This window comes from Panthera onca, chromosome B2 (assembly GCF_046562875.1).
Source record: "Panthera onca isolate mPanOnc1 chromosome B2, mPanOnc1 haplotype 2, whole genome shotgun sequence".
In the NCBI taxonomy this organism is placed as follows: Eukaryota; Metazoa; Chordata; class Mammalia; order Carnivora; family Felidae; genus Panthera; species Panthera onca.
The window spans coordinates 63423134-63438723 of record NC_138343.1 but is presented as its reverse complement, the minus strand read 5'-3'; the positions used below and the strand labels follow the sequence as shown (position 1 = coordinate 63438723).

Here is a 15590-nt window from a genome sequence, read left to right as displayed (position 1 = left end):
CAGATTTAAAACAACGTGTACGAACTCACATGATTTAAGACTATGTTTACTGACTATAACCTTCTAATATCCTCAAAGATAAATAAAACTAGAGGGGAAAAAGGGTCCCACACCAAGGAATGGTATTATATATCTTATGAAGAATATACTGAAAATGACACACACAACTTAGACAGTTTAGATTATACTTACCTTCAATAACTGAATCTAAATACCTATCTTCAAAGATTATAGGTAATGAATTGAGATCTCCATCTAGTTCACTACATTCAATAGGTAGAGGTGGAAGAGAACTGCAGAAGGAAGTATTTTTGATAGCGGTGCACATCTGTAGATGACTCTGAGCACTGAAAAATATTTCTTTAAGTCAGAGTGTAATTAAAAAATATTATACTCAATTCCACTTTATAGACACCACCCTTTCTCTCACCATTCTCATCTGCCCCTTTCCTAAAGATATAACCTCCTAATGAAAGAGTTCTGTAGTCAGAGATAGAAACTGGTACAGTGAACATTATGGTTTGTTGACAATTATGGACTTACAAAATTATGGTTTGTTGATAAACTATTTAATTTCTATTATATTCTTCTATATTTTTAAATGTCATTTCTTTTATCTATGCTTGATGTGCAAATTTACTGATTTGCTGAGAATAGCATACAGGAGAAATGTCAAAAGCTCAAATGCCTACTAATAACTTGGTGATACTATTGAAAAAAATGTATTCCATGGCTACTGCTATACTTAACATATGTTTGTGAATATAATTAACAACTATTAAAAACAAGGTGTATAACTTTTAATACAAAATGCTTTTTTAAAAACCTTTTCTTATGGAAAATTTCAAACATATCAAAGTAAATAGAATAGTATAATAAACCCTGTCACTCAACTTCAGCAATTAACATTTTGCTTTTCTTGTCTATATACCTGCACTCACTGCCCACCCCCATACTCCATTATTATAGTTTTTATGAGGTATAACTCACACGCTTTGAAATATACAAATCTTAGCTGTATGATTTTGACAAATGGATACACGATACAGAATATTTCCATCTACTCTGAGAGTTCTCTCATGTCTTTCTAGTCAAACACCTAGCCCAAGTCAACAAGACAACCACTGTTCTGACTTTTTTCACCTTAGTTTTTGCTTGTTCCATATTTACTCTTTATGTCTGACTTCTTCACTCAGCGTAATGTCCTCAAAATATTCTTTAAAGCCAAAGAAAATCAGATCTAAATATACTCAGTAGGAAAAATGAAAGGCATCTATTCTGGATATTTTAGCTGTAGATCATTTTCATAAAAAAAGGCAGTGTCAGATCACTTGTGAAAATCTGTAATTTATATATTACAGATGTTAAGAGATTCTTACCTGCAGATATAAAGATATAAGATGGAAAAATGGAAGGCTGGAGCCAGAGCTGTTTAGGACTACCAAGGTTATAATAGGTCTGATATGGGAGCGATGAGAATAGGGCGTATGCTTCTTTATGTAAGGTATGGGTCTTTGGTAAAGTTATTCATAGAATTAAACCAAATTTGTTTAAATAGGGAATTTCTGAACTTTAAATTCTCCTAATTTCTTCTATTGTAAATACCATATATTTGGTGTGAAAAACTTTGAGACAGAGATCTCAAGAGGAGGTATAATCCTTTAAACTATGGGTCTGTGCTACTCACTGAAGTTCCTGGTATGCAATGGCTGCTTCTCTTGGATGTTCAAAACAGAAGAATGCTTCAGAAAATCTGCGTACCTGAAAAAAATCCAAAAGGGTATATGAATAAAATGGCATGATTTACAAGGTCAATCAATGGTAGAAAAAGAAACTTCCCTCCATTAGGCCTTCTATAACCACCCCTATACAAGAATTAATTTCCCTCCTCAATGTTGCTAAAGTACTGTATTTTGGTACTGCATGAAATAAGAGAAACAATAAATGTAGAGTGAGAAGTTTAGGTTTACATTATGGATCCATGATCTATCCTCCTCGAAGACAAAGATTTAGTTTGTCTTATTCACCATTAGATCCCAGTACCAAGAACAGTGTCCAACACATGGAAAAAAAATCAAAGAATCAGCCAGCACTTACACCATGCTATATGCCAGTTACGCAAGTATATGCTGAACGATAGCCAGCTGAACTAACTGACCAACTTACTGGCATTGTGACTCCAGGACATTTCACCTTTGAGCCTCAGATGACTCATTTTCAAATTTCTCCTAATACCCTGTTCTACATTTTAGGTTATTGTGAAGAATAAACAAGGTAACATGTGACAGCAGTTTGTGGTCTGGTAAGTGTATATAAATAAAAGCTATTATAACTGCCATTATAACATTTATCATATTTTTCCTTAAAATACTTAGTACACATGAATTGTTTCTGCTACCAATGTGTAGTGTTCTTTAGAGTATGAACTATGTTTTGATGATCTTTTTTTTGTTTTGTTTTTTTTGTTTTTGTTTTGATGATCTTGGTTACCTCCAAACATTTATCTTGGTATGTTTTAGAAGTACTTGGTAAATGTTGGTCGAATCTAACTGAATACTTCCTTCATCATTGTTGTATTTAGACCCTTTCATTTCTAATTGTTCAAGAAAAGGCTCTATCAGCTATCAGAGGAATACGAAGCAATAGTAAAGAGATGGAAAAGATGTTTTGTTTGGAAGGTACAGGGAAGAGAGACAAATTACAATACATCCTGAGATTATATTATAGCTAAGATTCTTTTCTAAAAGGGAATATGATTTAAGGTTCTTTGATTTTCAACATAAAGTAAAATGGAGATATATTTTACTTGTCATCAACACTTAGCCAGCTAAATTTCTGACTTACTAAACTTGCTTCCGTAAGTAGATGAGACTGGGTCTTTAGAGGAAGAAGTCAGGGAGGGAGTTAAGGAGAGATGGATGTGAGGCATCTGTAAGAAGAATGTGGTTTGTGTTTTTACTTTCAGATACTGTCCAATTGTCTCTTCTTTCTCTCCAACACTAAGGGAAAGATGAAGAAAGGGTTCAGCCTGCCTGTCTATCTATGAGAGATGTTTTCCCCTGAGGGTTGTAAAATGTGAAGAAATGCAGCCTGAAGCCATCTGGATTCCTGCAGTTGTTGCTGGACCTACAAAACTGGCTAGTTGGTTTTCCTTCTCTCCTTATCTGCTCTGATCTGACAATAATAACTATCATTTCTTGATAGCATTCTACCTACCAGGCTCCATGCTAAGCATTTTATTTTCATTCTGTAGTGACCATAAATGAAGTGAGTATGTCTTCATTTAATAAGTGAGGAAACAGGGACAAAGAGGTGAATTACTTGGCCAAGATAACATAGCTACTCATTGATAAATATGGGATTCAAATAAAGATTTAAGAAATTCCAGATCTTTGCGTCAAACCACTTATCTCTTCCCTTCTACACAATGGCTCCCTATTAAGAGAAAGCCTTTCCTTCCTTCTATGTACCCACACAAAATTCTTTATCTAATTTTCCCCTGCCATAATTTTGTGCTATGGCAATGTGTAATAAATAACCCTATTCAATGTACTGTGTGGCTAGAACTAAGGTATGACTGCCACCTGATGGCAGCACTACTTAATTTGGTGCAAAAGACATACATAGAAAAATATTAAATTTACAAATTCAAACCTAGGATGAGTAATATATATTTACTACTTTGGTATATATGCTTGTAACACAAATTTTGTGTATGTACCCTAATTTTAAAAAATTCACTTAGTTGGCAATATCAACTATTTAAAATTTAGCAAACAGCTAGGATGTTAAAAAAAGCTTCTCAACATTCAAAATGGGTATTTATCAATGTTTTACAGAACTAAGTGTTAATGTATCTGTGTTCACTCTAACATACTGCTTAAATTGCTAAATAATATTTATTACAGCATAAATTTATAACATAAATTTATTATAGTATAATAATATATTACAAATAGCATTTGTATAAAATGACTAGCATATAAAATCATAGTATTTATTATAGTACTTATAATAAATAACATGTATTATTAACATAATTATAATACATTAATAATATATTTATGATAATAATTTTATACATGCCTATCCAGGTAATATTTGAATCCTGAATGCAGGATTTCAATATCAGATAGATCATATTACCTATGCTACCTTGAAGAAAACAGTCACCTCACACGTTTACTAAACAAAAATTCTTTCTTCTTTTTTTTTTTTTTTAACATTTATTCACCTTTGAGAGACACATAGAGCACAAGTGGGGCAGGGGCAGAGAGAGAGGGAGACACAGAATCCGAAGCAGGCTCCAGGCTCTAAGCTGTCAGCACAGAGCCCAAAGCGGGGCCCAAACCCATGAAACGTGAGATCATGACCTGAGCTGAAGTCAGATGCTCAACCAACTGAGCCACCCAGGTGCCCCAAATTCTTAAGACTGTACTCATAGTAGGATACTTTAAAGATCCCTTTATGCACAATGCTGATTTATGGTCACTACCAGATATAACTTAATTGGTTTATGTCCTTTTCTTTTTTTTTTTTAAATATTGATTTATTTTGAGAGAGAGAGCAGGGGAGAGGTAAAGGGGGGCAGGGAGAGAGAGAGAGGGAGAGAGAGAAAGAGAGAGAGAGAGAGAGAGAGAGAATGAATCCCAAGCAGGCTCTGTGCAGTCAGTGCAGAGCCTGATGCAGGGCTCGAACCCATGAACCATGATATCATGACCTGAACTGAAACCAAGAGTCAGTCACTTAACTGGCTGAGCCACCCAGGCACCCCAACTTATTTACTTTTCAATCCACAGCATATGAAAAAAGCAAATGAGACAAAGGAAAAAGGAGAACAGAATATACATAAATGTACATAAGTATACTAGGCAGTTATGAGAGCTTGATACTGAAACAAAAAGGCCCTGCTTTAAAAGCATAAAACATAAACCTATAACATTCCCATAAAAAGCAGACAAAATAAATTAAAATTAATATAATTTGGAACCCTTTAATGGAGGATCTAACATCCAAACATTTTCATTGTATTCATTCATTCATTCATTCATTTTTAATGTTTATTTTTTGAAAGAGAGAGTGACAGAGAGACAGAGAGAGATGGAGTGTGAGTGGGGGAGGGGCAGAAAGACAGGGAGACACAGAATCAGAAGCAGGCTCCAGCACAGAGCCCGATGTGGGGCTTGAACCCACAAACTGTGAGATCATGACCTGAGTTGAAGTCGGACACTTAACCGTGAGCCATCCAGGCACCTCTAGACATTTTTAATAGCATGAAACACCGGTGTATTAAACCCTTGAGCACACAATGTAAACCAAAATCTGAGCAAGATTTTTTAAAATAAAAATTTACCAGCTGATTTTAAATTTACATAAAAATGCAAGGGATCTGAAAGAGACAGAACAATCTGAAAGAGAAGAAAAACAAAATTGGACAATGTACAACTACAGGACAATCAAGTTAGGGTGGTATTCATATAAAGATATATAAGAGATCAATGAAACAGAAAAGAAGGCCAAGAAATAGATTCAACTTATCAGTCAACTGAGTCTCAACAAAGATGCTAAGGCAATTCAATAAAAGAAAGTCTTTTCGGGGAACCTGGTGGCTCAGCTGGTTGAGTGACTGACTTCAGCTTAGGTCATGATCTTCTGGTTCCTGAGTTGGAGCCTCACATTGAGCTCGCTACTGTCAGCCTGTCAGTGCAGAGCTGGCCTCAGATCCTCTGTTTCCCTCTCTCTGCCCCTCCCCTGCTTGCGCTCTCCCCAAAACAAACAAACAAACAAACAAACAGACAGACAGAAAGGCTTTTCAAATAATGGTGCTAGAATTGTAAATGGAATGTTTTCTTAATTTCTCTTTCTGCTATTTTGCTATTAGTGTATGGAGATGCAATAGATTTCTATATATTAATTTTTGTCTCCTGTGATTTTACTGAATTCATTTATTACTTATAATAGTTTTTTGGTAGAAAAACTCTTTAGAGTTTTCTTTAAAAAAATTTTTTTTTTTTTTTTTTTTTTACATCTATTCACTTCTGAGAGACAGAGTGTGAGCGAGGGAGAGACAAAGAGAGGAAGACACAGAATCTGAAGCAGACTCTAGGCTCTGAGCTGTCAGCACAGAGCCCAACGCGGGGCTTGGACCCATAAACCATGAGATCATGACCTGAGCCAAAGTTGGACGCTCAACTGACTTGAGCCGCTGAGGGGACCCTAGAGTTTTCTTTATATATTATTATGTCATTGGCAAATAGTGACAGATTTACTTCTTCACTACCACTTTGAATGCCTTTTATTTCCTTTTCTTGTCTTATAGTTATGGCCAGGACTTCCTGTATGATGTTTAATAAAAATGGGGAGAGTTGATATCCTTGTCTTGTTCCTGATCATAGAGGAAAAGCTTTGTCTTTCACTACTCAGCATGATATTAGCTGTGTTGTTTTTTTTTTTTTAATATGTCACCTTTATTATGTTAAGGTATGTTCTCTCTAACCCACTTTGTTGAGAGTTTTTATCATGCATGGATGTTAAATTTTGTTAAATGCTTTTTCTATGTCTGTTAAGATTATTTGGTTTTTATCCTCTGTCTTGTTAAAGTGATATATCACACTGATTGACTTATGAATATTGAACCATTCTTACATCCCTGGAATAAATCCCAGGGACAGCAGTGACTGATACTGTTAGTGTATTGTTAAATTTGGTTTGCTAATATTTTGCTGAGGATTTTTGCAAGTATGTTCTTTAGGAATACTGGCCTTTAGTTTTCTTTCTTTATAGTGTCTTTGGTTTTGGTATCAGAGTAATACTGTCCTCACAGAAGGAGTCTGGAAGTTCTTCTATTTTCTGGAATAGTTGGAGAAAAATAGGTATTAACTCTGTGTTAGATTTGTGGTAGAATTCCTGTGAAGCCTGGACTTTTATTTGTTGGGAGTTTTTTTAATTACTGATTCAATTTCATTACTACTGATGGATCTGTTCAAATTTTCTATTTCTTCCTGATTCAGTTATGGAAAATTCTAAGAATTTACCCATTTCTTTTAGGTTGTCCAATTTGTTGGCATATAGTTTTTCATAGTTCTGTTATAATCCTTTGTATTTCTATGGTATCGGTTGTTATTTCTCCTCTTTCATTTCTGATTTTATTTACTTGAGTCCTTTTTTCTTTATGAGTCTAGCTAAAGGTTTATTAATTTTATTTTTTCAAAGAACCAGCTCTCGATTTCATTGGTCTTTTCTATTACTTTTTAGTCTCAATTTATTTTCACTCTATTATTTCAACTTCTACTATCTCTGGATTTCTTTTTCTAGTTCCTCTCGGTATAAGGTTAGAATGTACAATTGCACCAAGAAGGATAAAATACCTAGGAATAAATTTAACCAAGAGATCAAAGACTTGTACTCTGAAAACTATAGTAACTGATGAAAGAAACTGAAGAAAATACAAACAAATGGAAAGCTATTCCATGCTCATGGATGGGAAGAATTAATATTGTTAAAATGTCCATACTACTGAGAGCAATTGATAGATTCAATGCAATTCCTATTAAAATAACAACAGTTTTTTCCACAGAACTAAAACAAACATCCTAAATTTGTATGGAACCACAACAGATCCCCAATAGCCAAAGCAATGTTGAAAAAGAACAAAACTGCGGATACCACAATCTCAGATTTCAAGATATGCTACAAACCTAGAGTAGTTGAAACTGTATGGCACTGGTATAAAAATAGACACACAGATCAACAAAATAGGATAGAGAGCCCAGAAATAAACCCAATCTTATACTTTCAATCTATGACAAAAGAGGCAAGAATATACAATGGGAAAAGACAGTCTCTTTAATAAACGGTGCTGGGAAAACTGGACAGCTACATGCAAGAAGATAAATTTGGGCCATGTGCTTACAACAAACACAAAGGTAATATAAAGTCCTAAATGTGAGAACTGAAACCGTGAAACTCCTAAAAACACAGGCAGTAATTTCTTGGGACATTGGCCCTAGCAACACATTTATGGATATGTCTCCTTAAGGAAGGGAAACAAAAGCAAAATTAAACTTTTGGGACTACATCAAACTAAAAAACTTTTGCACAGTGAAGGAAACCATCAATGAAACAAAAAGGCAACCTATTAAATCGAAGAAGATATTTGCAAATAATATATCTAATAAAGGGTTAATATCCAAAAATACAAAGAACCTACACAATTTAAAACACACAAAAACCCAAATAATGCAATTAAAAATGTGCAGAGGACCTGAACAGACATTTTTCCAAAGAAAATATACAGATGGCCAAGAGACACATGAAAAGATACTCAACATCACTAATCATTAGGGAAATGCAAATGAAAACCACAATGAACTACTACCTCACACCAATCAAAATAGCTAGTATCTAAAAGCCAAGTATTGGAGAGGATATGAAGAAAAGATAACCCTTGTACACTGATGGTAGAAATTTAAGTTGGTACAACCACTGTGGAAATTAGTATAATCACTACTGGGTAGTGGAATTTACCCAAAGAAAACGAAAACAATAATTCAAAAATATATATTCACCCCTATGTTTATTGCAGCATTATTTCATTAGCCAAGATATGGAAGCAATTAAAGCATCCATCCACAGGTAAATGAGTAAAGATGTGGGATATATATATAATGAAATACTACTTAGCCATAAAAAGAATGAAACCTTGCCACTTGCAACAACATGGATGGACCTAGAGAGTATTATGCCATGAAGTAAGTCAGAGAAAGACAAATACCATATGATTTCACTTACTGTGGGATCTAAAAGACAAAACAAAAAAACATAAACAGACTCATCAATACAGAGAACTGGTAGTGGCCAGAGAGGATGGGGTTCAAGGGATGAACTAAATAGGTGAAGGGGATTAAGAGGCACAAACTTCCAGTTATAAAATAAATTAAGACATGGAGTTGAAAAGTATGTCATAGGGAATGTAGTCAATAATATTGCAGTAACAGTATATGCTGACAGATGGCGACTACACTTATCAATGTTGAGCAGTAAGTAATGTATAGAATTGTCAAGTCACTATGTTGTACACCTGAAACTAATATAACACTGTATGTCAACTACACCTCCATGATAAAATTTTTTTAAATGGTGCTGGAACAACTTAATAGACTAACTAAAAAAAAATGGATCTAGGGGCATCAATTGGTAGAGCATGCAACTCTCAGTCATGAGGTTCTGAGTTCAAGCCTCACATGGGGCATGGAACCTACTTAAAAAAAAAAAAAAAAAAGAGAGAGAGAAAATGGATATTGACCTCTACCTTAAATCACGTTCAAAAGTTAATTCAAGACAGACAATGGACTTTAATGTAAAAGATGTATTTCTAATACACCTAGAGGCAAACAAAGGATAGTATTTTCATGACCTTGGGATAGGCAAAAATTTCTTAGGGCACAAAAATCACCAAAATCAAAAGAAAAAAAAAAAAAAGAGAGACTGGGTTTAAACAAGTATTTTCATCTACATGCACTATCAACAAAATGAAAATACAAGCCCCAGACTAAAGAAAAAATTTTAATACATATATTTGACAATGTACTTATAACAAGAATATATAAATACTCCTAAATAGGTAAACAATAAAAAACAACCTAATTTAACACTATACAAAACTGAATTCAAAATAAAAAATCTCATTATTATTAGTCATCAGAGAAATGCAAAATAAAACCATACTGAAATACTACTTCACACCTATTGTTGTGGTAAAATCAAAGACTGAAAATACCAAATAATGCAAGGATATGAGCAACTGGAACTCTCATATATTGATGGTGGAGTTTAAAACTGTATGGCTGTTTTGGAAAAAAATGATTAGCAGTTTTCATAAAGTTAAAGATAAATCTACTCTAAGATCACACAATTCCATTCCTATATATTTATATAACTGAAATAAAAACCTAAGTTCACAAAAAGAATTGTTAGTTTCTTTATTCATAATAGCCAAAAAATGAAAACAAATAACAGGACAACAGATACTGAATACTGCTCAGCAACAAAAAACAAAAGAATGAACTACTGATATACACAAAGCATGAGTCAATATAAAAATGGGTGAAGCAAGTCAGATGCAGAAAGAGTACATATTGTATTACTGAATCTGTATGTCTTTAAGTATAGATAAAATTAAACTGTGGTTATAGAAATCAGAAGAGGGATTGCTTATGGGATGTGGGAACAAAATGAAAAGCAGCACAAGGTAATTTCCTGAAGTAACAGAAATGTCCTATATATTGACTGGTGTGTTAGTGACATGGGGTGAACAGATTTGTCAAAACTCATTTGATCATACACTTGAAATTTGTGCATTTCACTGGTTTAAACTTGACTTCAATAAAATAAAAATAAACCCTCACTACTTGATGTAATACATATATTCTAACACTTGGTAGACTGTCACAATAAAATCCATGTTCTACTCTTCTCATATCCTCATCTATCTGTTGGATATGTCGTTTATACAATCTATTGTGTTTCACTGACACTGGGAGATGGTCTACTGGCCTCTGTCACTTCAATCAATGGCAAACATGAGTTGCTGAGTTTCCTAGATCATATAACTCTTACCTCTCTAGAACCTTTAAGATCTCAAGAACACTGAGTTCAACTCAATCATAATCCTCACTGTTGTCCAAGTGTTTTGAGATATAGCCCCTTTTGGATCCATGTATAATAATGCCTTCATAGGAAATTTTATCCCAAGTCATTTGTGTAATACTAAATTTTTTTTCATTAGTTTCATAGTTTCATAAATTTGTGATCACTATAACAATATTTTGTGTTGGTTTTTAGAAAATCTTTACAAAATTCGTTTAAACTGATATTCAACACTTGCCAGTGTAAAGTTCAATCCCAGCAATCTTTGCTCCCTTTTTTACTGATCTTATCAGGTGTACATATCTTTGACTCCCTTTTTTACTGATCTTATCAGGTAACCTGTAAAATCATTTAAAACACTGTCATGGCCTAAGGTGTTTTAAGCTAACATGCCTTCTCTAAACAGTCTCTAAATAGTGATAAGAACTTTAGTGATCTATTCCCTGAGCATTTTGTTTTGGAATGCTCTTTAACGTCATTTAAGAAACTCTATCTTTTACTTGCCACCATGTTTCATACAACCTTAATCTCTGACTTTATTTCCTTTTATATTGAAGACAATAAATTTTTTCTCTTACTTTATGTTCAAAATAAAGTTGAGAGAGCACTCAATAATATGTTTATAAGGGCTTAAATAGAAAGGAAATCTTTCTTTTTTTACAGGATACCTTTCTTTGGGAGAGGGGAACCTCACCTTACATTAAAAGCATATGTGACAATATTGATTAGAGATAATAAAATTTATTCCTTTTCATGTTTTTCTCCAGTTAAGTGGTTAAACAGAAGAGGCAGAGATTATATTTTATGCCTGGTTTTAAAAAATATGTTACCAATGATAATTCAAGAAGCTTGTATTAGTATTTATAAAATTTAGATCTCTTGAATGTAAAGTTTCTGTGCTAATAAGCCTCTATGAGGACTATATATATTATGTATATATACATACACACACAGACATATATTCATACATATATATACAGACATACATACATAGATATTAGGCATGAAAATCTAACTGTAACATAGATATATACATTAAGGAAATTTAAATTAAAAAACCCATTTTTCCCTTGCTATGTGGATTTTCTCCAACTGTATGTAATAAATGAATGATTCCAAGAAAATTTTATTGGTAGGACTCCTAACGATAACGCTTTCTTTCAATTAAAAAAAGGGTTAAATTATATTGTTTAAAAATTTTACTACGAAAATAACTGCTGAATATATTGGCCTTAATTTATAAGACCCTTTTATTAAAAAAATTAGTTTAGGACTTTTTTTCCTGTCCTGATGCCCTGTGTATAAAGAGACACTATCAAGAGAGTAAAAAAGGCAATCCATAAATAGAAGAAAATATTTGAAAATAATATGTCTGATAATGGTCTAGTTTCCAGAATATATAAAGAACTCCTGAAACTCAATTAACAAAAGGCAACCAATTAAAAAATGGGCAAAGGACTTTGAATACACATTTCTCAAATATACAAATGGCCAACAAGCACACAAAAAGATACTCAGTATCATTAGTCATTAGTGAAATGCCAATCAAAGCCACAATGAAATACCACTGTGCAACCCAGTAGGTTGGCCACAATAAAAATAACAAATCTTGCCCTACTCAAGATTTAAAAGAGCCGAGCCCCAGACATGGAAAGCAAAGGTAGCAGCACTATCAACAATAGCCCAATTATGAAAAGAGCCCAAATGTTTACTGAATGATGAATGGATAACGAAGATGTAGTATACATATACAATGGAATATTACTTGGAGAAATAATATTACTCTTTTCAAAAAGAAGGAAATCTTGCCATTTGCAACAATGTGGATGGAACTGGAAGGTATTAAGCTAAGTGAAATAAGTCAGTCAGAGAAAGATAAATATATGATTTCACTCATATGTGGAATTTAAGAAACAAAACAGATGAACATAGGGGAAGGGAAGGGAAAATAAGAGAAAAACAGAGAGGAAGGCAAACCATAAGAGACTCTTAAACACAGAAAACTGAGGGTTGCTGGAGGGGTGTTAGGTGGGGAGATGGGTTAGTTGGGGGATGGACATTAAGGAGGGCACTTGTTGGGATGAGCACTGGGTATTTTATGTAAGTGATGAATCACTAAATTCTACTCCTGAAACCATTATTACACTATCTATTAACTAACTTGGATTTAAATAAAATTAAAAAAAAAAGGGAATGTAGGACGGATATATGCTACAACATGAATGAATGAAGCGAAAGAAACCAAACACAAAAGTCATATATTGCACGATTACCTTTATATGAAACATCCAGAATGAATAAATCAGACTAGTGTTCGCTAGAGAACGGGGGGGGAGGAGGAAATGGGGAGTGACTGTTTAATGGGTATGGGGTTTCCTTTTGGGGTGTTTAAACTGTATTGTAATCAGGCAGAGGTGATGGTGTACAATATTGTGAATGTATTAAATGCTACTAAGTTGTACATGTGACATGGTTATGTAAATTTTATGTAAAAAAAGAAAACTAAACTAATCTAAACCCATCTCTTCAAAAATTCAGTCTCAGACAAGAGTTACCTATAGCCATTATATTACATATAACCTATGCTTTTGACTATTCTCTTTTTGTGGTGCTGTCAATAAATGATGCTTTGATTTTCTAGCTATTATATCATCTGTGGTATGTTTAGTGTTCCACAGGATTTTTTATAATCCCAGGGAATAAATGCAAATGGCACTTTCTCTTTACATCAACTGGGAAAAAAAATACAAAATCATATTTTGCATTAGAAAGTGATCACTGAAAATTATGTTTGAGACTGTGTTTCTTTTTATTTTTAAAATATGAATAGCATAGCACACCAGCATCAGAATGAATGGTATTCCAAAGTTACAAGTCTGGACTATTTTGTTTGAAGTCTTAATTTACCTCATTTTTGATATTTTAAAAACGCATGGGAAACAGATGAAACATAAAAATATCAGATCTGCATCTACTGCAAGGGTTTGCATCTCCTCTCTATCATGTACAAGCTGTGTGACTTTGGCCAAGTTATTTCATTTTTCTAAATTCTTTTGTAAAATGAGTATCATAAAGTATTTACTTTACGGCATTTTGATTAAATTAGTTAACATTTGTAAGCCAACTCATGCCTGGAAGATAATAATTGTTATACATACTTTGTTAAGTAAAAATACATGAATAAATTATTATGGTCCTGAACATTCTACGGAGAAAAAAAAAAAAAACAACAACCCAAACTTTACATTTCTAAGAGCACAACAATGTATTCTATCTAACCAGAAAGAAAAAATAGCTCTTTCTCTCTCCAATTTTAAGATGAATCCTTTGGCTTCTAGTCATTGGTTATGGGAGAACCACTAAATATGCAACTACAAGGTAGAAGAGATGTTACTCAAAGAAAATAGGGTTATGGGAGCAAAGGTGGGCACAACTCTGAATAAAACATAGATGCCAAACAGGGCACAGAAATTTGCATATGAGGATGTCCAATGAAGATTTCTTTAAAAAATATTAAAGACTACTTTTTTAGAGCAGTTTTAGGTTCACACTAAAATTGACAGGAGGGGAGCCTGGGTGGCTCAAGTTGGTTAAGTGTCCAACTCTTGATTTCAGCTCAAGTCATGACCTCATGGTTCCTGAGATCAAGCCCTGCTTTGGGCTCTACAGTGGAGAGCCCAAAGTGGAGCCTGCTTGGGCTTCTCTCTCTCCCTCTCTCTCTCTGATCCTCCCCTGTTCACGCTTGCTCACATGTGTATGCACGCTCTCTCCCTCTCTCCCAAAATAAATCAACTTTAACAAATTCAGAGGAATATACAGAGATCAATGAAAATTCTTAAAACTTCCCTAATTCTGACAATTGTATACTTTGAAATACTATTTTACGAAGGCTTATAAAGCAAATTATTTTCATTTTACAGTCTAAGGAAAGGCTCGTTAAATGAAGAGTTTAAATGAGTAATAGCAAAGAATATTAAGTAATCAAACAGCAAAAACATTACATCAACTTGGATTTCTTTGCTTTAGGTTAGGATCATAAATATCAGTGCATATTGAGTAAAGCCATGTTTACCACATGTTCTGCTTCCACACAAGATTACTAAGCTCAAAATTATTTTCTTCTTGACCAAGGAATTCTTTCCCATTTTCTGCACCTCCATAAGACATACTTCATTAATCCAAAAATATATAAAACAAGGTTAAATCCGCTTTGGTATCCTATTTGATAGGGTTGCACCAGACATACTTAAATTGAAAAATTATTTGTTGCTTACCTAAAATTCAGATGTAACTAGGCATCCTATATTTTTATTTGCTATATCTGGCAATTCTACAAAACAGGACATTGAAATACAAATAATTTTTTTTAGTGTAAGTATTTCCCAAATACTGCATACTAAAAGTTATACTAAAAGTTATTCATTGCTTACCTAAATTAAAATTTAATCAGGTACTCTGTATTTTATCTGTCAACTCAAGGTATTTATTTAGTAGGACAGAAGTAAAGATTTATTCAAGTTGTCCCTGAAAGAATGCCAGATCAACTGTTATTCTGTCTTACTTCAGCAGCCCTAACAAGAGCTTGTTCAGGGCAGAATACAAGTCTGCAATGCTAGGACAAAGTACAAAGCACACAACATGGCTCTCCAAACCTGTAAATGGCATATGTTGATCTCAACACTGGACTTAACAATTCTAGGCACAAGCTACAATACACATTAAATATGGCATCTCTGATGGTATAATGGGAAGCACTGTAACACAAGAGGCATCTTTGGAAGCACTAGCAATAAAGATCAGTGAAACTGTTGAGGAAATAAACTGGTGAAAATAAGTTCTCCATAAACACTGTTGAAAGACAATTCTTCAGGGTCTCACATTTCTAAGTCTTGTGAGCAGAAACATTGACTGTCCTTGTTACAGACTATCTTTTCAAGGATGTT

At 33.7% G+C, this 15590-nt stretch overlaps 1 protein-coding gene across 11 annotated transcripts in view; it reads right to left on the bottom strand.

Moving 5' to 3' along the window:
- The window catches only part of FAM135A (family with sequence similarity 135 member A), a 120830-nt gene that overhangs the window by 23939 nt on the left and 81301 nt on the right, over nt 1-15590 (bottom strand). For all 11 annotated transcript variants that reach the window (XM_078447056.2, XM_078447049.2, XM_078447053.2 and 8 more), the window contains 2 exons: nt 1688-1761; nt 193-347 (listed from right to left, as the gene is read on the bottom strand). In XM_078447056.2, coding sequence (XP_078303182.1) covers nt 193-347; nt 1688-1761 — 229 coding nt within the window. The remainder of the gene's footprint in view (nt 1-192; nt 348-1687; nt 1762-15590) is intronic.